Source organism: Sander vitreus, chromosome 8 (genome assembly GCF_031162955.1).
Source record: "Sander vitreus isolate 19-12246 chromosome 8, sanVit1, whole genome shotgun sequence".
In the NCBI taxonomy this organism is placed as follows: domain Eukaryota; kingdom Metazoa; phylum Chordata; class Actinopteri; order Perciformes; family Percidae; genus Sander; species Sander vitreus.
In genome coordinates, this window is record NC_135862.1 from 891,022 (window position 1) to 916,021 (window position 25,000).

Sequence of the window (25,000 nt, forward strand, 5' to 3'; positions counted from 1 at the left end):
TAAGACTAGACTAGACTAAAAGACTTAAGACTAGACTAAAAGACGTAAAACGTAAGACTAGACTAAGACTATAAGACTAGACTAAGACTAAAAGACGTAAGACTAGACTAAAAGACGTAAGACTAGACTAAGACATAAGACTAGACTAAGACTAAAAGACGTAAGACTAGACTAAGACTAGACTAAGACAAAAGACAAGACTAGACTAAAAGACGTGCCTTCAAGTGTGGTCGGAAACGTCCAAGCGCACTTGAACATCTGGGCGCGGAAATATAGATCGATAACGTTGATGTTTACAATCATCAAAACTGGGCGTGTTCCAAAGACGCTTTTTTGGATGTTTTTGTCACGTTTTTTAGTCAATTTTTTTGTCGCCTTTTTGCCGTTTTTTTGCCTTTTCTTCCTCAACGTAACCTGTGTAAACCTGCGGTGATAACGGTGTGTTGTTCCTGCAGGGCGGCAGTGAGAGTTGGTTCACAGAGAGCAACGTGGCCATCGCCTCCCTGGCCTTCCACCCGAGCGCTCAGCTCCTCCTCATCGCCACCAACAACGAGCTGCACTTCTGGGACTGGAGCCGGCCGGAGCCCTTCGCCGTGGTCAAGACGGGCAGCGACACGGAGAGAGTCCGGTGGGTTGGGCCGTGCCGCTGCCGCATCGGGGACTTTAAGAGTTAACAATGTGAACACATTAGCAGAACTTAGGGCTTTTCTTTTGTCATTCATTTTTACATGTGTTCCTTTCAGGTTGGTGAGGTTTGACCCTCTTGGTCACAACCTACTGACGGCGATCGTGAATCCGTCCAATCAGCAGGTGAGCACTGATGACTGTGTAAAAGTTCTGTTGTTGCTGCTGACAGACTCAGATTATTATTCTAAGTGTCTGACAACATTATGGAAAGGATCCCTCATACCTACAAACTGGTCGCTTTTCGGCCACTTAAATACCTGCGCTTCTCTCTGATGCTCCGCAAACGGACGTTAGAGGCAACTGAAACATCGCCGCATGGGACGCTAGTTAACACTACACTCAGCAGGTAACGTTAGCCTACCGTTAGCTAGTTAACACTACACTCGACAGCAGGTAACGTTAGCCTACTATTAGCTAGTTAACACTACACTCAGCAGGTAACGTTAGCCTACCGTTAGCTAGTTAACACTACACTCAACAGCAGGAAACGTTAGCCTACCGTTAGCTAGTTAACACTACACTCGACAGCAGGTAACGTTAGCCTACCGTTAGCTAGTTAACACTACACTCAACAGCAGGTAACGTTAGCCTACTGTTAGCTAGTTAACACTACACTCAACAGCAGGAAACGTTAGCCTACTATTAGCTAGTTAACACTACACTCGACAGCAGGAAACGTTAGCCTACCGTTAGCTAGTTAACACTACACTCAGCAGGTAACGTTAGCCTACCGTTAGCTAGTTAACACTACACTCAGCAGGTAACGTTAGCCTACCGTTAGCTAGTTAACACTACACTCAACAGCAGGTAACGTTAGCCTACCGTTAGCTAGTTAACACTACACTCGACAGCAGGTAACGTTAGCCTACCGTTAGCTAGTTAACACTACACTCAACAGCAGGAAACGTTAGCCTACTATTAGCTAGTTAACACTACACTCAACAGCAGGTAACGTTAGCCTACCGTTAGCTAGTTAACACTACACTCAGCAGGTAACGTTAGCCTACCGTTAGCTAGTTAACACTACACTCGACAGCAGGTAACGTTAGCCTACCGTTAGCTAGTTAACACTACAGTCGACAGCAGGTAACGTTAGCCTACCGTTAGCTAGCAGCTGGAGTAAACACGGTTAAAATGCTGACAGCTAAACGGTGTAAAGTGTGTCTGTATGTCACTGTAGAGGATCCAACAGTCTGCTGCTGCCGCTGTCTGAAGAACAACACAGCCTCGCCTCGTGGTGCATTCAATGTTGTTGTAAAATCCCCTTTTCCCATCCAGTAGTTGGTTAACAGGAATTTACTGGTGAAATAAGTTATTGTCATTACATTTTTAATAAATCATTTAATTTTGACCCTGTGGCCTTAGCAATAAACACGCCAACTGTCGTTTTGTGTCAGGACTTTTAGCATGTATAGAGCCAGCATATTTCCACCAGACTCCATGTAAATAATCAGGACTTTTAGTGTGTATAGATCCAGCAAATTTCCACCAGACTCCATGTAAATAATCAGGACTTTTAGCGTGTATAGAGCCAGCATATCTCCACCAGACTCCATGTAAATAATCAGGACTTTTAGCGTGTATAGAGCCAGCATATTTCCACCAGACTCCATGTAAATAATCAGGACTTTTAGCGTGTATAGATCCAGCAAATTTCCACCAGACTCCATGTAAATAATCAGGACTTTTAGCGTGTATAGAGCCAGCATATCTCCATATGTAAATGGGTGAATTAAGGGTTTATTTCAACCAAACCAGAGTGGTGATTGTTGGAACAGTGGAAAGATGATCCAAGACGGCTTTTGATAGTTTGATTTAGTTTCTGTCCACTTTGAATGAAGTGTGTTTTACGATGATAAAAGTCCTGATTATTTACATGGAGTCTGGTGGAGATATGCTGGCTCTATACACGCTAAAAGTCCTGATTATTTACATGGAGTCTGGTGGGTTTGGTGATGGTGATTTTGGGGCTGTTTCATGTTAAACTAAAAGGATCTTCCTCTTTAACTAAAAGGTCTATCTCTGTAGGGATCCATCCCATAATGTTGTCAGACACTTAGAATAATAATCTGAGTCTGTCAGCAGCAACAACAGACCTTTTAGTGACTCTAACTGCTGCTGAACATTAGTCCTGTAGGGTAACATTACAGCTTGTTACTAACTGCTGCTGAACATTAGTCCTGTAGGGTAACATTACAGCTTGTTACTAACTGCTGCTGAACATTAGTCCTGTAGGGTAACATTACAGCTTGTTACTAACTGCTGCTGAACATTAGTCCTGTAGGGTAACATTACAGCTTGGTTTTTGTTTAATACTGGACCAGTTTCAGAGATTGTTGTTCCCATCAGACACACAAACATGGAGTCCAGGTTGAAAACACTGAGCCGTTGACTCTCTTTTCAGAACGAGGAGGACTCGGAGGTTCCCATGGACAGCGTCGAGATGCCTCACTTCCGCCAGCGCTCCTTCCTGCCTTCGCAGCCAGTTCGCCGCACGCCCATCCTCCACAACTTCCTGCACATCCTGTCGTCTCGCCCGGGGGCTCAGACGGCGGGCGAGCAGTCGCGCCCTCTCGGTGACAACGGGAGCGGTGTAGGAGAATCTCCCAGCATGCCTCTGGCCCAGTACCCAACGTCTGAGCGCGGGCCTCCGTTCCCGGGCTGCACACAGCACCTGGGCATGGTCTGTCTGTGCAGTCGCTGCTCAGCCAATCGCAACCCTTCGCTGGGCGGCGATGCGACCGCCTCCGATCCCCCGCAGCCTTCGCCGGCTTCCACGTTCTCTTCGGCGCGTACGGAGCCCAGGCAGCCGTCGGAGCGACCCTCCGCCTTTACCTCAGTCTACTACAGCGCAGGAACTTCTCTAAACGCCCCCACACCGAGCAGCACCGAGCAGCACTCCACCTCCAGGTACACACACACACACACACACACACACACACACACAGAGAGACAGGCAGAGACAGGCACACACACAGAGAGGCACGCACACACACAGAGAGGCACACACACACACACACACACACACACACACACATACACACACACACACACACACATATATATATATACACACACACACACACACACACACACACACATATATATATATATATACACACACACACACACACACACACACACACACACACACACACACACAGTTGACCACCTATCTATGACTCGTTTCAGCCCGGCCTCCAGGCCTGGACCTGATTGGACTCGTAACCTGCTGAGTATGCGTGAGGGAGGGGTCGGTCCGGGGATGCTGCCTCCCAGAACCTCGTCCTCCTCCATCAGCCTCCTGTCGGTCCTCCGTCAGCAGGACGGATCCTCCCACTCGCCCGTCTACACCTCCGCCTCCGAAGGCCGGGGGTTCCCGCAGCAGGGCGAGCCCGGCGCCCGAGACGCTGCTGGCACCAGCAGCGGCCATCACCCGTTCTGGGACGGCTCTCGCAGCAACACGGCGTCCTTCCGCAACGTGCTGCAGTGCAACCTCAGCCGCTACTTCATGGAGTTCGACCGCATGCAGGACCTGGAGCCGCCACTAGGGGGCCAGGAGCCCAGCCAAGAGCTGCTGAACAACAACATGGACCCTGAGCGTCCTGGGCCGTCCTCTTCTTCCTCCACATCCTCCCCTACTATCATCCACTACCAGCCTCCTCTCCCGCCTCCTCCTGCCCCGCACAACACGCTGGAGAACAACCCGCCCCCACCGCCGGCGTCTCGTGGACATTTGAACCGCTGTCGTGCATGCCATAACCTGCTGACCTTCAACCACGACTCTCAGCGCTGGGAGCGAACCAGCCAGACCTCCTCCGTGTCTGCCTCCCCTCTGGAGCCCTCCTCTTCCTCCCCCTCCTTCCCTGCTTCGTCTGCGTCCCCGTGGCAACCCGAGGAGGGTGGTAGGACGCTAGAAGCCGAGCCGCCGGAGAGGAGGGCGCCCCTGCCGGAGCCCAGCGAGCAGCCGCCTACCCCCGGGGCCTTCCCCATCGCCCCGTCCCCCAGCCACCAGCCCGGGGAGCAGACGGTGGGCCTGGTGTACAACCAGGACACCGCACAGTGGGAGCGGGTGTACCGGCAGGCAGCGGCGCCCGTCAGATCGGCAGAGCCATCGGAGGCCTTAAGCCAAGAAATGCCTGTTGACCCCCCAGACGAGGACTCCCTGCGGAGGTAGGATCTCTTACATTGTCAGTGGCTAATGCAGGCTACTTACGGGGTCTTAAACGGGTTTAAAAAGTCTGACATTTAAGCTGAGACACTACAGAGTACGCCAGTGTGAGTACGCCCTTACAAATGATCAGTCCCTCCAGAAAAACATGATCATGTGATCGCATAATTGTATGTGTGTGTGTGTGTGTCTCTGTGTGAGAGTGTGTGTGTGTGTCCCTGTGTGAGAGTGTGTGTGTGTGTCCCTGTGTGAGAGTGTGTGTGTGTCCCTGTGTGAGAGTGTGTGTGTGTCCCTGTGTGAGAGTGTGTGTGTGTCCCTGTGTGAGAGTGTGTGTGTGTCCCTGTGTGAGAGTGTGTGTGTGTGTGTGTCCCTGTGTGAGAGTGTGTGTGTGTGTCCCTGTGTGAGAGAGTGTGTGTGTCCCTGTGTGAGAGTGTGTGTGTGTCCCTGTGTGAGAGTGTGTGTGTGTCCCTGTGTGAGAGTGTGTGTGTGTCCCTGTGTGAGAGTGTGTGTGTGTCTCTGTGTGAGAGTGTGTGTGTGTCCCTGTGTGAGAGTGTGTGTGTGTCCCTGTGTGAGAGAGTGTGTGTGTGTGTCCCTGTGTGAGAGTGTGTGTGTGTGAGAGTGTGTGTGTGTGTCCCTGTGTGAGTGTGTGTGTGTGTGTCCCTGTGTGAGTGAGTGTGTGTGTGTGTGTGTGTGTGCCCCTGTGTGAGTGTGTGTGTGTCCCCTGTGTGTGTGTGTGTGTGTCCCTGTGTGTGTGTGTGTGTGTGTGTCCCTGTGTGTGTGTGTGTGTGTGTGTCCCTGTGTGAGTGTGTGTCCCCGTGAGAGTGGGTGTGTGTGTCCCTGTGTGAGTGTGTGTGTGTGTGTCCCTGTGTGAGAGTGTGTGTGTGTGTGTCCCTGTGAGAGTGTGTGTGTGTGCCCTGTGTGATGTGTGTGTGTGTGTGTCCCTGTGTGAGAGGGTGTGTGTGTCCCTGTGTGAGTGTGTGTCCCTGTGTGTGTGTGTGTGTGTCCCTTGTGTGTGTGTGTGTGTGTGTGTCCCTGTGTGAGTGTGTGTGTGAGAGTGTGTGTGTGTGTGTGTGAGGTGTGTGTGTGTGTCCCTGTGTGAGAGTGTGTGTGTCCCTGTGTGAGTGTGTGTGTGTGTGTGTGTGTGTGTCTCTGTGTGTGTGTGTGATGTGTGTGTGTGTGTGTCTGTGTGAGAGTGTGTGTGTGTCTGTGTGTGTGTGTGTGTGTCCCTGTGTGTGTGTGTGTGTGTGTGTGTGTGTGTGTGTGTGTGTGTGTGTGTCCCTGTGTGAGTGTATGTGTCTCTGTGTGTGTGTATATATGTGTGTGTGTGTGTATATATATATGTGTGTGTGTGTGTCTCTCTCTGTGTGTCTCTCTCTCTGTGTGTGTGTGTGTCTCTGTGTGTGTGTGTGTGTGTATATGTATATGTGTGTGTGTCTCTCTCTCTCTGTGTGTGTGTGTCTCTGTGTGTGTGTCTCTGTGTGTGTGTGTGTGTGTGTGTGTGTGTAACCTACCTGCTTCTCACTGAGCGCTGTGATCTTGGCTTGAAGTTCGTGGAGCTGCTTCTTCAGATCTGCGTTCTGTAAACGATTACAACGAGCGAGTTAGTTGCTGCGGCCAATCAAAACTGGTGTCAAACATTGGGGGCGGAGCTTCTGGTGTGTAATCAAAGTCTTGACAGTCGGCGAACAGTTAGATACCAAACAGGATGTAAAAAAGTGACAGTTTCTGTTCACGTCAGTGCTTGGGTTTCTTGGTGTGCAGCTTTGGCCTTAAAGGACATTCCGGCGCAAAATGAACCTAGAGGTTAATAACAGATGTCCCTGTGCCCTGAATACTAGCGTTGTAAGCTAATCAGCAGTCTGTGCTAGCTTGTTTCAAGCTCTAAACACATTAGATTAGCATGAAAACATGTCCCAGAGAACGACAGAGTGGTTATACATCTGTTATTAACCTCTAGGTTCATTTTGCACCGGATTTGTCCTTTAACATCCGAGCTCCGGCGGCGAATCAGTCAGTTGTTTGGAAACAAAACGTCTAACACGTTAGCTTGCCGGCTCAGAATGGGCTCTGTGGGTCTTGTTGTTTTGGGGCAAGTTTGACATCTTTGTTTCACAGCATGTCAACCTTTATGGCTGACAAGCGTTGTCTGTAAGCCACAGGGTAAGTAACTAGTTCAGTAACTATCTCTCTTATAACACTTGTTTCTTGCATACAGGCGACTGTTGGAATCCTCTCTGTTATCGCTGTCTCGCTATGACATGTCAGGATCCAGAGACCACCCCATTTACCCCGATCCAGCCAGGTACACTCCTGTTTTACTCTTTATCTAACCAGGGTTGTCCCTTTTGAGATCGTCAAGGAAAACCTGGAAAAGTCGTCAAATCCTTGAACGTTTTGGAAAAGCCATTGAAGTTTTAAATCACAATATGGACCAGTGCAATATTTGTTAATGGCAAAATATGTGTCAAACCGTTCTGAATGAAGTAGTGTGGAGCTGCAGAGACGTCCCGGCCTATAAATCCTCTCCTACAGATAGACAGGGGGGCGACCTCTAGCTCACCAGTAAGAGCGTGCGCCCCATGCAGGCTGAGTCCTTTGCAGCGGCCCAGGTTTGAATCCGACCTGCGGCCCTTTTCTGCGTGTCATCCCCTCTCTCTCTCTTTCTCTCCCCTTCCCTGTAAATCTTTGTATGGTACATATGCTGATTATCAAAATAATCGCAATTAGATATTTTCCTCATATCAGCAGCCCTAGCGGTAATCTTCCGTGGATAACCTTAAACGTAATGTAACAGTAAATACATTTCCTGTATCTTTTGACCTGACATAGCTGTCGCAATGTGGCGTGTCATTATGTTTCTCATCCCGTCTGAACGACGCCTGCTGGCACGGAGAGTTATTCCTCTCATGCAGGCGCAGAATGTAATGTCTTTGCGGTGTGTTCAAGGGCAATTTTTTCGGCCAAGACTAAGCCGACACATTTACCCCGATTCAGCCAGGTACACTCATGTTTTACTTCTTTATTTTGCCTTTATTCAACCAGGTGTGTCCCTGGTAACACGCTTAAAGGTACCATGACATGGTGCTCTTCGGATGCTTTTATATAGGCCTTAGTGGTCCCTTAATACTGTATCTGAAGTCTCTTTTATATAGACCTTAGTGGTCCCTAATACTGTATCTGAAGTCTCTTTTATATAGACCTTAGTGGTCCCTAATACTGTATCTGAAGTCTCTTTTATATTAGACCTTAGTGGTCCCTAATACTGTATCTGAAGTCTCTTTATATAGACCTTAGTGGTCCCCTAATACTGTATCTGAAGTCTCTTTTATATAGACCTTAGTGGTCCCCTAATACTGTATCTGAAGTCTCTTTTATATAGACCTTAGTGGTCCCCTAATACTGTATCTGAAGTCTCTTTTATATAGACCTTAGTGGTCCTCTAATACTGTATCTGAAGTCTCTTTCCCGAAATTCAGCCTTGGTCCAGAATTACAGCCACTAGAACCAGTCCCACAATGAGCTTTCCTTAGGATGTGCCATTTCTGTGTCTGTAGCTTTAAATGCTATTGAGGAGGAGAGGGGGGGGGGGCAAGGTGGAGGGTGGGGGTGTGGCCTTGACCAACTGACACTTTGCTTGTTTCAAAGCCATGATGTCTCTCTCTCTCTCATGGGGGGGGCCAAATGCTCTGGGTGGGCCAAGCAGAGAAAGGGGAGGTAACCTTTCCCCTTATGACGTCATAAAGGGAAGATTCCAGATCGGCCCATCTGAGCTTTCATTTTCTCAAAGCCAGAGCAGGATACCCAGGGCTCGGTTTACACCTATCACCATTTCTAGATACTGGGGGGCCATAGGCAGGCTGGGGGGACGCATATTAATGTTAAAAAACCTCATAAAGGGACATTTTCATGCCATGGGACCTTTTTTAAAGGACAAATCTGGCGCAAAATGAACCTAGGGATTAATAACACATGGGTACAGAGTCGACCGTTCTCTGGGATATGTTTTCATGCTAATCGAATGTGTCTCTAGCTTGAAACAAGCTAGCGAAAACCGCGGATTAGCTTAACGCTAGTCGTCGGGGCAGAGGATAAAGTAAAAATAAATCTCTATTTATACCACTAAAAAGGCTCAAAATATCACCACACTTCATCGGTGGCATAGTGAGGGTCCCTACATGTAAACCGAAGCATTGAGAACTTCGTAAGCGTACAGACAGTTCATTAAAAAGAGAGTTTATAAAGACAGTAGCGTTCACGTATACAGGCAGGCGCCGTCTTGGGAAGACGGTCACGACCAGTCGAACCACGAACGCCGTGCTTGAGCCATGTTACCTGGTTGCACGGCATTTGTCGTTCGACTGGTCGTGACTGTCTTCCCAAGACGGCGCCTGCCTGTATATGTGAACGCTACTGTCTTCCCAAGACGGCGCCTGTCTGTATACGTGAACGCTACTGTCGTCCCAAGACGGCGCCTGTCTGTATACGTGAACGCTACTGTCGTCCCAAGACGGCGCCTGTCTGTATACGTGAACGCTACTGTCTTCCCAAGACGGCGCCTGTCTGTATACGTGAACGCTACTGTCGTTTCCTTTAATGTACCCACGGTCACGCCTCCTTTGCTGTGGTTGTAATAATGAACCTGAGCTGGTCCTCTGTGCTGCCCAGGCTTTCTCCAGCTGCGTACTACGCCCAGAGGATGATCCAGTATCTCTCGCGGCGGGACAGCATTCGCCAGCGCTCGCTCCGCTATCAGCAGAACCGCCTGCGGGCCATGTCGTCTTCATCGGACAGCCCCGCCAGCAACCCGTCCAGCTCCATGGACAACAGCGACGTGGACTTTGAAGAGCTGGAGTAAGTTTCAGTTTGTATCTCCGACATTAGCGGTGTCAAACTCAACCGCACGAAGGGCCAGACGTGTAGAGTTTGACATGCTTTTATTTAATCCAAAAAGTCCAATCTGTTTGACTGTGTTACTGCATGTATCATATAGCTTTCTTACTTACAGTTTGGTCGACACAAACCCTTAAAAAAGTCAAATCCTGAGCACCCCCGTGTGCCAGACTGCCAGTAGTCTCCATTCATTTACAGTTAAACATTGCACTTGGTGCTAAGTGGAGCGTCTGTCATAGTGTGATTGGTTATGTCTCTGTCAGTCCCCTGCTCCATATCCTATCCACCAATCACAGCGTCTCTCGGATGAAAACGCCTCTTTAGTGACCCCCCTCCATCCCCCCACTATACAGTGCGTGCATGTGCATTAGGTAATCAGAGTGAGACTATAATGGACAGATTTGTTATTAAAAAAGCAAAACCTAATGATCCCAGTGCATCGACATCCACCACCAGAGCAGATGGTTCCAGCAGCTGAACGGGATTACGTGTCAGTTAATCTTCTCATCTCCAATCCTGTCTGTATCTGTGAGAAGTGGAGCTGTCCTGAGCTGAAAGATAGTCTACTTTACGGCTTTATTATCGTGTTAATAGGCGTGTGTGTTCATGTTGGCCGCTTTCCATTTCCTAAGGTTCTGAAATGCAAACATTTTTTGACTACTTTTTTGCGAGGGGCCGGATTTGGTGCGGGGGCCTCGAGTTGACACGTGTGACGGAATATCTACCACATAGGATGACATCTGGAATAAGGCTTCAGTCTACAGTCTTTTGAGTCTTTAGTCTTTGCACAACGAAGGTTCAGTTCATCACAGAAGAGTCTGAGAGAATGAGCAAAGGAAGTAGAAAGCTGAAGGTACTTCTGAGCTAATGTTGCTGGGCAGTAAAGGCCTGAATGTGACAGAACTGGAAGGTTAGGGGGAGACTGTTTGAACCAGCTTTGTGGTCATCGAAGAGGAACAAACAACTTGTGGTATGAGCAGGGTCAAAAGTGCATGTATACTAGGGGATGCACTGAATCCAGATTTCTGGGGTTCTGCTGGTTGAGGTTCTGCTGAGTCCTGAACCCCCTGGTTGAGGTTCTGCTGAGTCCTGAACCCCCTGGTTGAGGTTCTGCTGAGTCCTGAACCCCCTGGTTGAGGTTCTGCTGAGTCCTCGTCCCGTCCTCAGTCCATGAACACAGTCAACACATTAATGAAGTAAACAGTGACTGTCCTTCCTTTGCCGTACCTGAAGTTGCTGCATTCTGGCTGCTGTCTGTAGATTCCTTCATGCTCAGCTCGTATTCTTCCAGATGTTTCAGACCAGATGTTGTAACAGCGGTGATGTTGTGTATTGTTTAGGGTCCTCGCCACCACCAGACTAATCAGCATTGCAGATTGAACATGTAGCTGGACTTGAATGGCCTTCTTTTGACTGAAAGTACTGCCAAACAACCCTTTTTCTGCTCACCAGTTCCATTTCCACTTCCTCTCAGCCTGCTGCATTGAAGCTCCACCTACGTAAACACCTTCCTGTAATCAACGGCGCCGTCATTACGGCGACCAGCGTAGCGCGGAGTGACAGCGTAGGGTTCAGCAGAAACCCAATATCAGTACACTCTGTCTAGACATTTGTGTAAAAGTAGAAACTGCAGATTTATAAGAAAGATTAAGCAACAGTATAACCGATACATTTCCATTACACACGTGTCCTACATGGTTAAACTATTTAACAGTATACTGCGCCTCATCTGATGTAGCTGACTGGGACAGGAAGAGAAAGAGAAGCTGTTTGCTTTACATAAAGATGATTAAACGCTGGTGTTCTGTCAAAACAGTAGCTGAAGGGAAACACAGCTCTTTGGATGAGACAATTATATATATATATATATATATATATATATATATATATATATATATATATATATATATATATATATATATATAGCAAAAAAATCTGAAAGCTTGGTCATCTTAAACCTTTAAAAAAACGTTGACGCGTTTCGGCATACAAGCCTTCGTCAGGGAGTCAACAGTTTTCAAACAGGAAAAGACTTTCTTATAAGCTTTCAAACCACCAATCAGAAGCCACCATTTGGCAGAGGCAGGTTTAGGGTTGTAGTATTATACAAGGACCACTAGATGTCCTCCTTGGCACTTAATAGAACAGAGCTTTTGAGACTACACACAAAGGTTACATACAATGCATGCATCACTACAACACATGTTAAAAATAAAGGGTATGGTTTACAGGAAGACACGAAAATCTACGTTCAGGCCCGGGCATCTAGTGGCCTGCAGTTTGTCAATCCAGAAACGTTCTCTCTGGTTTAGTTGTTTTTGCCTGTCCCCTTTCCTTAGTGAGAGTGGTATATGGTCAGTCCCAAAGGCCTGTACAGTAGATGGGTCACTATTATGGTGTTCCCTGTAGTGCCTCGTAGGGGTGCGCCAATCCGATATTAAGATCGGATATCGGTCCCGATATTGAGTTAGGAAAGTACTGTTTAGTTAGGAAAGTCTGGTTCCTTTAGTCTCTTCTACATGGTGGAAGGAATGTATAAGGTGGAAGGTATACAGTGTATTATTAAGACAACAACGGTATCTGATCGGTATCGACAGATACACAAAGCCCAGGCTTCGGTATCGGGACTGAAGAAGTCGGGTCGGTGCATCCCTAGTATCATGCACTCGTGATTGACAGTGGTCAATCCCACATGCCTGTACAGGAGATGGGTCACCTTTATGGCGTTGCCTGTAGTGCCTCGCCATAGGATAGTTCATGTTGCCCGAGCAGATTGCATATTTATGTTCAGCCAATCTGTCCTGCAAACTTTGTTCTTCCTATATAAAACACTTTGCAGTCAGGGCATTCAGGTCTATATATATATATATATATATATCCATCCATCCATCTTCATCCGCTTATCCGGGGTCGGGTCGCGGGGGTAGCAGCTCCAGCAGGGGACCCCAAACTTCCCTTTCCCGGGCCACATTAACCAGCTCCGACTGGGGGATCCCGAGGCGTTCCCAGGCCAGGTTAGAGATATAATCCCTCCACCTAGTCCTGGGTCTCCACCGAGGCCTCCTCCCAGCTGGACGTGCCTGGAACACCTCCCTAGGGAGGCGCCCAGGGGGCATCCTTACCAGATGCCCGAACCACCTCAACTGGCTCCTTTCGACGCAAAGGAGCAGCGGCTCTACTCCGAGCTCCTCACGGATAACTGAGCTTCTCACCCTATCTCTAAGGGAGACACCAGCTACCCTCCTGAGGAAACCCATTTCGGCCGCTTGTACCCTGGATCTTGTTCTTTCGGTCATGACCCAGCCTTCATGACCATAGGTGAGGGTAGGAACAAAAACTGACCGGTAGATTGAGAGCTTTGCCTTCTGGCTCAGCTCTCTTTTCGTCACAACGGTGCGATAAATTGAATGTAATACCGCACCTGCTGTGCCGATTCTCCGACCAATCTCCCGCTCCATTGTCCCCTCACTCGCGAACAAGACCCCAAGGTACTTGAACTCCTTCACTTGGGGTAAGGACTCATTCCCTACCTGGAGAAGGCACTCCATCGGTTTCCTGCTGAGAACCATGGCCTCCGATTTAGAGGTGCTGATCCTCATCCCAGCCGCTCGGCTGCGAACCGATCCAGTGAGTGCTGAAGGTCACAGGCTGATGATGCCATATATATATGATTGCAGCATCGACGTTTGTAAGACCCTTTGGGCTAAAGGTCCTGACACACCGAGCTGATAATCGGCCGTCTGACAGTCTGGCGAGGTCGCTGACTCGAGTCCGTTTGGTGTGTTCTGTGCTGTCGTCCGTCGGAGGAGCCGTCGGCTTTCATTTGGGCCGACCTGACTTGCTGGGTCGGAGGGCGGGCAGTCAGGACTTAATGACCCATCTGATTGGTGGAGTGCTAGCCCTTGACTAGCGAATCAGTGCACTTATGTGTTAGCGTGACAAACAGCCGCTCAAAATCTGATGAAAGTCTTTTAAACTGACCTTTGTTGATCTGAAATGAAGACAGATTCAGCAGCTGCACGGCCTGTTTCTCTCTTCAGATGTTTTCAGAAACGTTTCGATGAACTATCTTCGTAAAATACGAGATCGTATTCTGAACGAGACGCCATGATGGTCGGTTGTAAAATCCGGGAGCGTCGGTCTTAAGGCGAGACACTACAGGTGAACAGGCTGTTTAAATAATAGATATCTCCATGAAACGTCCTCAGTTGATTACTTAACACAAGTATATTAAAAAGTATTACAAGTTTTTGAAATGTGTATGTTTAATTATGCAAATTAGGCATTTTCTCATTAAATATGCGCGATTTTGCATCTATTTTTGGTAGATCTGAACATATGATGAAGCCAGAAGGACTTCAGGATATCTGCTTTCATTACCTAGGAAATCAAAATACACTGTCCATATCCTTAAAACATCGATTTTCGCCATGTTTTTCTGCTTAAAATGTGACATAAATCAGGCCAGGAATGATGTATTAACAAATCCCTTTGTAAATATCTTCAGAATACTACTACGTGTATTACTGGAAGGTTTGGTGTACATAGGTGCTACATAGGCTGAGATGTTTATACTGGAGAATGACAAAAAACTCATTTTGAGAAAACAGCATTTAAAGATATAAATAGTGGATTTCTATTGGACAAATTGCTCAAATACAGAATAAATGCTCAGGCCCTTTAGTGATAATAATATAGAATATTTCAAGCTCATGAAAATGTATTATTTAATAAAATGGCAGGCATATAAGGCCTACAACTGCAGTAACTCCATGAATTAACATTGGCGTATCATGCACAAAGTTGCAGACAAACCCCACGCTGGACAGTTGTATGGACTCAGGACACGACCAGCAATAGATAGATGTCACAGCTTTTTTATATCTATATATGTCCATATCCATATGTATGTTAGCTGTGCTCAGACTCTTGTGCCTTTGTTTTACGCTGGCTCTCAGCTTTCGAGATCCTGAGCATATCAGTTTCTGTCATTGAGTTGACCGTCACGACTGTACTCTGAAGCCACAACTTCTCCATAACAGAAAGCATGGCAGAGGCACCTTCATCAAGGTGGAGAAGGCCATACTTGCTGCTGCCTCCAGCTTACTTTCCCCACAAAACAGTCCCCTCAGTCAGCTGATGGTGAAGATAACCAACCAGGCTCCCATCAGCACTGGTTCACAACAACACAACACAACAAAACTAATTATGAATCATTCAAAAGACCAATATTTAGAACATTAGAGAAAGCAAACAAACTAGACAGGAAGAAGACAAACAGACAAAGTGTAGTAAAATAAAGACCTAAAGGTGTATTTCAGACTTTATTTCACCACAAGTCTATAAGAAGACGTGTTATTGAAGACAAATAGCCCAAAATCTCAAAAGTGACCAGTGAAAAATGTTGATGAAATGATGTTTTTGCCTGCCGTGTCTCGCCTTAAACTACCAGACACCTGCGTGGGGTTCAGTGTCGTGCTGCACTTACAGAACAACAAAGAAATGCTGGTTTTGTGGAGTTGTAACCTGTACTGTTCATGAAAGCAGTGTATCCTCACCGTTGTGTTTTCTTTCCCAGTGATACTGGAGACAGAGCGAGGCACAGGACTCCACGTAACGCCAGGATGTCTGCGCCCTCGCTCGGCCGCTTTGTCCCACGGTGAGTCACCTCTAAGGTCTAACCTCCCAACTCTCCTCTTCCTAAACGCCGTCTACAACCACCCTTGGGAAACATGAACTTGTGTTTAATGTCGTTTCAGTTTTACATGATGTGTGCAGAAGTTAAACAGACATAAGTAGTACGGCTGCTCGATTATGGAAAAAATCATGATTATTTTAGTCAATATTGAAATCAGGATTATTTAGGGCTGGGTACCAAAGTCTTGTAGTATTGAAAAATGCCTCGTCATTCAATACCTAAGACGAAAATCTTATCAGCGTCAGGGAGCCAATCAGCATGCAGCATGCGTCTACCAACAGGGCTCGACATTAACTTTTTGAGGCATCCTTTAAAAGGTGTAGATACGTTACAGTGCAATATTAGCTGATATTTAACTACGTTAGGGACGTTAGGGGCGGCTGTGGCTCAGTGGTAGAGCGGTTGCCTGCCAATCAGAAGGTTGGTGGTTCGATCCCTGGCCCTGCCCTCCCATGTCGAAGTGTCTTTGGGCAAGACACTGAACCCCGAGTTGCACATCGGAGGGTAAACGTGTGTGAATGTTTATCTGATGAGCAGGTGGCACCTTGTACGGCAGCCTCGTATGAATGTGTGTGAATGGTGAATGGTTCCTGTACTATGTAAAAGTGCTATAATACAGTCCATTTACGTAACCGATACAAATGCTGCTAATGCTTGCTAGGTACACAGCTGCCGACGCTAGCTAGCTAACGTCACTTACCCCCGGCGGGACGGAGTTGGACGCTGGTTCGACAGATTATGGGGGAAAAATGTATTAGTTTCAAGTCAGTAACATAGACGTGAAGTAACATGGCCTTTTATTTTGTTTGAGTTGTAACTCGTCCAGTGGGGCAAGTCCATTTCTCTTCCACTCTCCCTACAAAAACATCCACTCGTCCCGGACAGGCCTTAATGTCGAGCCCTGACCAAGATCTAAGAACGCCTGTGATTGGCTGTCTAACATTACACGTCACAGGGGCAGGCAGAAAGAACACCTTCAACTAACATGACTTTTCTCTTTCTCTCTCATTCAAACAAACTACAAGTTAACCTATAACACTTAATGTGCAAATATTTCTTGATTACTTTGTTTTTGTGATCGTCAGGAGGCGGAAAACTTGTAATCACGATTAAGATTTGGATTCATTGCACAGCTGTAGCTTCCAGTCCAGGTTTGGTTTTAAATGTTGTGTCCTGTCGTCCTCCAGACGTTTCCTCCTCCCGGAGTACCTGCCCTACGCCGGGATCTTCCACGAACGAGGGCAGCCCGGCCTCGCCACACACTCCTCTGTCAACAGAGTGCTCGCTGGTACACACACACACACACACACACACACACACACACAGACACAGAGACACACACACACACACACACACACACACACACACACACACACACACACACACACACACAGACACAGAGACACACACACACAGAGACACACACACACACAGACACACACACAGAGACACACACACACACAGCACACATAGAGACACAGACACACAGAGACACACACACACACACACACACACACACACACACACACACACACACACACACACACACACACAGAGACACACAGACACAGAGACACACACAGACACAGAGACACACACACACACACACACACACACACACACAGACACACACACACAGACACACACACAGAGACACACACACACACAGAGACACACACACACACACACACACACAGAGACACACACACAGAGACACACACACAGAGACACACACATACACACACACACACAGAAACACACACACACACACACACACACACACAGAAACACACACACACACACACACACACACACACACAGGCACACACACACATAGACACACATGCCCACACACACACACAGACACACACACACACACACACACACACACACACTCCTCTGTATTTAACATTGACGGTGTTTTACTTTTGTGCTCCAGGGGCATCGATCGGGGACGGCCAGTCTGCGGTCGCCAGCAACATTGCTAACACCACGTACCGTCTGCAGTGGTGGGACTTCACCAAGTTTGACCTGCCGGAAATCAGCAACGGTACGACAACTCCTCCTCACACATTTCTGCTGTCGGCTACTCCAATGTCGAGCTGCTGTTTTAGAGGCGTAGTGATAATAAAATGTTGGTAAATGCTGAAGAGAGATCTGATCTGTGTTTGTGTGTCTCCTCTCTAGCCTCAGTCAACGTCCTGGTGCCAAACTGTAAAATCTACAATGACGCCAGTTGCGACATCTCTGCAGACGGTCAGCTGTTGGCCGTCTTCATTCCCAGCAGCCAGCGGGGTTTTCCAGACGAGGGCATCCTGGCCATTTACTCTCTGGCTCCCCACAACCTGGGAGAGATGCTCTACACCAAGAGATTTGGTAATGTTCAGCAGCAGTTAGTAACAAGCTGTAATGTTACCCTACAGGACTAATGTTCAGCAGCAGTTAGTAACAAGCTGTAATGTTACCCTACAGGTAGGCCTGTCACGATAGTCAATAAATCAATTAATTGCACGCTAAAAAAAAGCACTTTGCAGTTAAGGCGCCGTCAAAAAAAGAAGTATATGAGCGATATCCGCCACGTTACTCGGCGTCCGTTTTTCTCCCTTTCATTCCAAACCACACAGTTGACAACCTGCAGGTGGAGGCAGGGGGGTTCCCGGACGGTGAACTGAGACTCCGTTACCTGTTTGTCAAAAATCTCCACTTACAAGCTAATTAATTAGTCTGAGGTACACGCTAGCTATCAGTAAACAGAAGTGGCGTGTGTGTGTGTGTGTGTGTGTGTGTGTGTGTGTGTGACTCCATGTAAATAATCAGGACCTTCAGCGTAAAACACACTTCATCCAAAGTGGACAGAAACTAAATAAAACTATCAAAAGCCGTCTTGGTTCATCTTTCCACTGTTCCAACAATCACCACTCTGGTTTGGTTGAAATAAACCCTTAATTCACCCATTTACATGTGGAGATATGCTGGCTCTATACACGCTAAAAGTCCTGATTATTTACATGGAGTCTGGTGGAGATATGCTGGCTCTATACACGCTAAAAGTCCTGATTATTTACATGGAGTCTGGTGGAGATATGCTGGCTCTATATACACTAAAAGTGCTGATTATTTACATGGAGTCTGGTGGAGATATGCTGGCTCTATACACGCTAAAAGTCCTGATTATTTACATGGAGTCTGGTGGAAATATGCTGGCTCTATACACACTAAAAGTGCTGATTATTTACATGGAGTCTGGTGGGTTTGGTGATGGGGATTTCGGGGCACACACACATAGACACACACGCAAACAAATTATTCCAATAATGTGTGTTCCCAGTCAGATTGTAGTGATGAAAGGGTTTGTTATGTTTCTCCTGTGGCAGGTCCGAATGCTATCTCCGTTAGCTTGTCTCCAATGGGCTGCTATGTGATGGTCGGCCTGGCCTCTCGCAGGATCCTGCTGCATCCCACCACCGACCACATGGTGGCGCAAGTCTTCCGCCTGCAACAGCCCCACGGAGGAGAGACCTCCATCAGGGTGAGACGCAACAGCCAGCACTGACAGTTCATTACACACCGGTTCAACAATACAGAACTGTTGCTGTTTATGACACACCGTGTGTGTGTGTGTGTGTGTGTGTGTGTGTGTGTGTGTGTGTGAATCTGCCTGTGTGTGTGTGTGTGTGTGTGTGTGTGTGTTGAATCTGCGTGTGTGTGTGTGTGTGTTTGTTGAATCTGCCTGTGTGTGTGTGTGTGTGTGTTTGTTGAATCTGCCTGTGTGTGTGTGTTGAATCTGCCTGTGTGTGTGTGTGTTGAATCTGCCTGTGTGTGTGTGTGTTGAATCTGCCTGTGTGTGTGTGTGTGTGTGTGTGTGTGTTGAATCTGCGTGTGTGTGTGTGTGTGTGTGTGTTGAATCTGCCTGTGTGTGTGTGTGTTGAATCTGCCTGTGTGTGTGTGTGTGTATATGTTGAATCTGCCTGTGTGTGTGTGTGTGTGTGTTGAATCTGCCTGTGTGCATGTGTGTGTGTGTGTGTGTGTGTGTGTGTGTGTGTGCATGTGTGTGTGTGTGCGTGTGCTAATCTAACTGACCGGTGTGTTTCAGATGGTGTTTAACGTGGTTTACCCGATGGCTCCAGACCAGCGGCGCCACGTCAGCATCAACTCAGCTCGCTGGCTGCCGGACCCGGGGATGGGTCTGGCGTACGGAACCAACAAGGGGGACCTGGTCATCTGCCGGCCTGTGTGAGTCTGATAGCCAACACACATTTTAATATATGCTCAGTAATGCTCCGTTCTGAAAGCTGCCAGTTCACACCAATGCGACAAGATGGTGTATCATCTCCATAGCAACGACTTTTTATATACAGTGACACTCATACGTTTATGAACCCATGAAGTGGAATCAAAAATTGATCTTAATGAAAAATTATCATCATCACATACCCTTCACCATACCCCCCCATCATCACATACCCTTCACCATACCCCCCCATCATCACATACCCTTCACCATACCCCCCCATCATCACATACCCTTCACCATACCCCCCTCATCACATACCCTTCACCATACCCCCCATCATCACATACCCTTCACCATACCCCCACATCACATACCCTTCACCATACCCCCCCATCATCACATACCCTTCACCATACCTCCCATCATCACATACCCTTCACCATACCCCCCATCATCACATACCCTTCACCATACGCCCCCATCATCACATACCCTTCACCATACGCCCCCATCATCACATACCCTTCACCATACCCCCACATCATCACATACCCTTCACCATACCCCCCCATCATCACATACCCTTCACCATACCCCCCCATCATCACATACCCTTCACCATACCCCCCCATCATCACATACCCTTCACCATACCCCCCCATCATCACATACCCTTCACCATACCCCCCCATCATCACATACCCTTCACCACATACTTCTTCCATCAGATCATCTCTCAATGTAAATCCAACCAGCTATTAGACTAACTGAAATACAACCATGTTAATCTCTAGGTATGGTGAATAAGGTGTATACAGTCTGTGGATCAGACACCGTGTTGTCCTATTAGGACCCCCGTAAGCAGACAACACAACGTGATTGGTTGATGTCTTTATTCGCGGTGCGAAAGCTCCGAAAAATCCACTTTGTTATAGGAAAGAATTACGTTACGTTACCGCCGCGCAAGATTCACGCTCTGTGTGAAAGCACTCCAAACAAAAACAGTTTGGAATCATTTATAAACGTCCCCGGTGTGCAAAGACCTTTAGGAGTAATCTTCTTACAGATGCTTGATGAACGTGCACCGTGTTCTCCTTTGTTTCTCTGTTAAGCTGAGTTATTAATAACCTATTATTAGATTTAGTCACTTTGTGCATCCTCTCCTGGATCGTCTTGCACACGAACTGAAAGAAAAGTGGTGCGGCTGACCTAGAATGGACACAGATGTCCTCCTGGTTGTTTGGGTTTCCCTTCCTACTCCTCCACACGGAGAATGTAACGACGTGATTATCATGATGCTCGATGTGAACAGGAAGAGCGTTAACTGGAGAGGATCAATTAGTGCTGCTAATGAGGTCACGGTCCGACAGATTCCACGAAGACGTCCCGCCTCTGCTTTTAGGCTTCCTGAAAGGAAGTCAATTAACTTTTTGTGTCTGTGTGTCTGTGTGTGTGTGTGTGTGTGTGTGTGTGTTCAGGTTCTACCGAAGCGATGGTGAGAGTCCAGCTGAGTCGAGCAGCGAGCCGTTGTTCTCCGTTAACAACAGTGGAACCAGCCGGACTCGAGGTTCTGACAGACCAGGGTGAGTTAAAACAGTGGTTCCCAACCTGGGGTCCGGGGACCCCTCAGGGGGGGCAGCAAAGATCACAGGAGGGGCGCAAGTCTTTATCTGGTTTGAGGTTGAGCTTTTCTTAGACATAAGTACGGGGGGCGCCAAGGAAAAAAGATTGGGAACTACTGCGTGCAATTTCCTAAAAATATTCAACGTTTTTCTCATACACAACTTAATATAAGAGGAGGGTGATCTGATACAGATTAATACAATCCAGAAATGGATGTTTTCATATGTCTTTTCACCATGAATGGAGACTTTGGGGCTCAGTTCTTAGTGTAAACATGCTTCTTACTTGTACAATTTACAGCATTTGTTCATTTGTTCTCTTTTTATATCCGCGATAAACTAGGATTGGATCTGACATTTCCCTGACCTCATCGATATCCAGTCAGAAATATAATTAAATCTGGAGTCGACTGAGGAAATCACTGGCGCTACCCAGCCCCACTTATTATCAGATTTTTAGTTTCCACAGTTACAGATCATATCATTCTGTCACACAAACAAACAAACAGTTTGTTGAAGTCCTGTTCTCAGCATTTCAACATTTGAGCCTCATTGTTTAACATTTTAAAACCTTAAAGGTCCTATGACATGCTGCTTTTTGGATGCTTTTATATAGACCTTAGTGGTCCCCTAATACTGTATCTGAAGTCTCTTTATATAGACCTTAGTGGTCCCCTAATACTGTATCTGAAGTCTCTTTTTATATAGACCTTAGTGGTCCCCTAATACTGTATCTGAAGTCTCTTTATATAGACCTTAGTGGTCCCCTAATACTGTATCTGAAGTCTCTTTATATAGACCTTAGTGGTCCCCTAATACTGTATCTGAAGTCTCTTTATATAGACCTTAGTGGTCCCCTAATACTGTATCTGAAGTCTCTTTATATAGACCTTAGTGGTCCCCTAATACTGTATCTGAAGTCTCTTTTATATAGACCTTAGTGGTCCCCTAATACTGTATCTGAAGTCTCTTTTATATAGACCTTAGTGGTCCCCCTAATACTGTATCTGAAGTCTCTTTTATATAGACCTTAGTGGTCCCCTAATACTGTATCTGAAGTCTCTTTTATATAGGCCTTAGTGGTCCCCCTAATACTGTATCTGAAGTCTCTTTTATATAGACCTTAGTGGTCCCCTAATACTGTATCTGAAGTCTCTTTTATATAGACCTTAGTGGTCCCTAATACTGTATCTGAAGTCTCTTTATATAGACCTTAGTGGTCCCTAATACTGTATCTGAAGTCTCTTTATATAGACCTTAGTGGTCCCCTAATACTGTATCTGAAGTCTCTTTTATATAGACCTTAGTGGTCCCCTAATACTGTATCTGAAGTCTCTTTTATATAGACCTTAGTGGTCCCCTAATACTGTATCTGAAGTCTCTTTTATATAGACCTTAGTGGTCCCCTAATACTGTATCTGAAGTCTCTTTTATGCCTGTCAGACAGTCTCTCCCCTGAGCTAGCTGCAACAGCCTAAGTGTGTAAAGTAAGACCAGACCTTCCTCCACAACACATGGACTTTCCTGGCGGGAAAACCTGTATTTTTGTTAGTTACAGAGTTTTTTTTTGTTTCCCCTGATTGCCAACACTTGGGAGAACAATTTTTAAAAGCGTAAAATCTGTGTTTTGTGGCGTCCCTGCAGCATGCACGTCCTGATATGATGTATATAACTTGATAGTTTGATCACGGGGTTGAGGTTATACAAGAATTATTACACAATAGAGACCAGGCAAAGTTCAGGCTCAACAAGGACTAATGTTAGATGTTTGTGCTGCACTAACTAATGAAATTATGCTTCTGTGATTCATCTTTTAGTCCAAATCGCTCTGGCTGGAGACTGGACAGAGACATGGGTCTGATGAACGCGATTGGTCTTCAGCCCCGACATCCCACCCCCTCGGTGACATCACAGGGAACCCAGACGCCAATCATCCAGCTGCAGAACGCCGAGACACAAACGGAGAGGGAGCTGCCGGAGCCCAGCGCCCCACAGCTGGCGTCAAGTACTGAAACGTTATAATGCCTCCGTTAAACGGACTCTTTAAAGGCGCCGTTCACACGTTTAGAAATGGGCTTGTATGTAGGTTTGATTTATTTCATGTGAAACACCTTTTAAAGTCTGTAAAAGAAATTAAAAAAAAAGGATAGAAAGTTAGGAATCACAACAACAAAAGAATACTCATTGATTATGAAAACATTAAGTTATACTAAAAAAAATAAACCTTTTTTGTAGCGGATTACATTTGCCAAGCTCCGGAGAAAAGAGCTGTAAAATAACCTAATCTTGTGAAAAGTTTGAACACTGCAGCTGATGTTTTGGTGTCTTATGAAGCCGTTAGAGGTTTGGGCACTCAAAGAAAAGTCAAATCATATTAACACAGCGTAGCAATCAGAGCTGGGACCATGTGCAAAGGCTACGTTCACACCCCAAGTCTTCATGCTTACCGTATTTTCCGGACTATAAGTCGCTCCGGAGTATAAGTCACATCAGTCAAAAAATGCGTCATGAAGAGGAAAAAAACCATATATAAGTCGCATTTATTTAGACATTTATTTCACAAAATCCAAGACCAAGAACAGACATTTAATCTGGAAAGGCAAGTTATTAAACTACCCAACAGCCCCCAGAACAAGGGGCTGAATACGGTAGGTGTCCTCTACGTTAACGTAACACATTAACAGTTATTAAACTACCCAACAGCCCCCAGAACAAGGGGCTGAATACGGTAGGTGTCCTCTACGTTAACGTAACACATTAACAGTTATTAAACTACCCAACAGCCCCCAGAACAAGGGGCTGAATACGGTAGGTGTCCTCTATGTTAACGTAACGTAGCTGCTCTGTTGACGAGCCTCTCCCAGCAGCACGTTGTTCAAGCACCCATCTGTGGACTCCTTCCTCCAGCTCTGGCCATCTGGATTTCAGCGCGACTAGCTTTCTTTGTTTTCTTCATTGCAGTAAGACTAACCTTTTCTCCAGTCCCTCACAAGTTTCTCTCTCACTCCAAACTCTCCTTCTGCTGCTCGATGACCGTTTCCGGCTGCGTGTTTTACTACCTGCAGTCTCCTGCAGCTTCTTTTCTTTCTCAGTTGTCTTTAGGAGCAGCATATAGTCCTCACAAGCCTAGAGCGCCTCTCGCGGCTGTAGACGGTAATGTTTTCAGCATGAAATAACATTTAAAGACATGTTACATTATATATATTTTGATATATAAGTCGCACCTGACTATAAGTTGCTGGACCAGACAAAGCATGAAAAGAAGTGACTTATAGTCCAGAAAATACGGTAATTCAGATTTCTTTTGCTCAGATCTGATTTTTTTGTTTGTCTGTTCACATGACCTTTTAAAACGTGGCCTATATCAGATTCCAACTGTTGGCGGTTTCGAACTGACCCGCATGCGCTAAAGACCAATACCAATGACATCAGACGCAGCACGCTGCTGCACTAACGTTGGGGAGGTGATGGAGGAAGTCAGCATTTGGCTTTTATTTCTAAATGTTTGTGTAATGGCAGCCGTAACATTAATGAGCAGGTGCTGAGGAGGAGACTGTAACGGTATGATCCTTCTAGTGTTGACTGAGTTGAAGTATCTCCCCATACACTGATTAGGTCTAACACCTCCCTCTCCCTCCAGTGACCTGCTCCATCACTGTTCTCCATGTTGTAGGCCTAGGCAGGTTTTTAATGTTACT

General features: G+C 46.7%; 1 protein-coding gene across 3 annotated transcripts in view; it reads left to right on the forward strand.

Moving 5' to 3' along the window:
* ambra1b (autophagy/beclin-1 regulator 1b) overlaps positions 1-25,000 on the forward strand; it is a 36,636-nt gene that overhangs the window by 7,917 nt on the left and 3,719 nt on the right. For 2 of the 3 annotated variants that reach the window (XM_078256301.1, XM_078256299.1), the window contains exons 5-18: positions 456-628; positions 744-810; positions 3,092-3,597; positions 3,880-4,860; positions 7,074-7,160; positions 9,524-9,709; positions 15,327-15,407; positions 16,634-16,734; positions 17,386-17,496; positions 17,634-17,822; positions 18,821-18,975; positions 19,540-19,679; positions 21,159-21,263; positions 23,120-23,307. In XM_078256301.1, coding sequence (XP_078112427.1) covers positions 456-628; positions 744-810; positions 3,092-3,597; positions 3,880-4,860; positions 7,074-7,160; positions 9,524-9,709; positions 15,327-15,407; positions 16,634-16,734; positions 17,386-17,496; positions 17,634-17,822; positions 18,821-18,975; positions 19,540-19,679; positions 21,159-21,263; positions 23,120-23,307 — 3,070 coding nt within the window. The remainder of the gene's footprint in view (positions 1-455; positions 629-743; positions 811-3,091; positions 3,598-3,879; positions 4,861-7,073; positions 7,161-9,523; positions 9,710-15,326; positions 15,408-16,633; positions 16,735-17,385; positions 17,497-17,633; positions 17,823-18,820; positions 18,976-19,539; positions 19,680-21,158; positions 21,264-23,119; positions 23,308-25,000) is intronic. The other variant, XM_078256300.1, reaches the window with a different exon arrangement.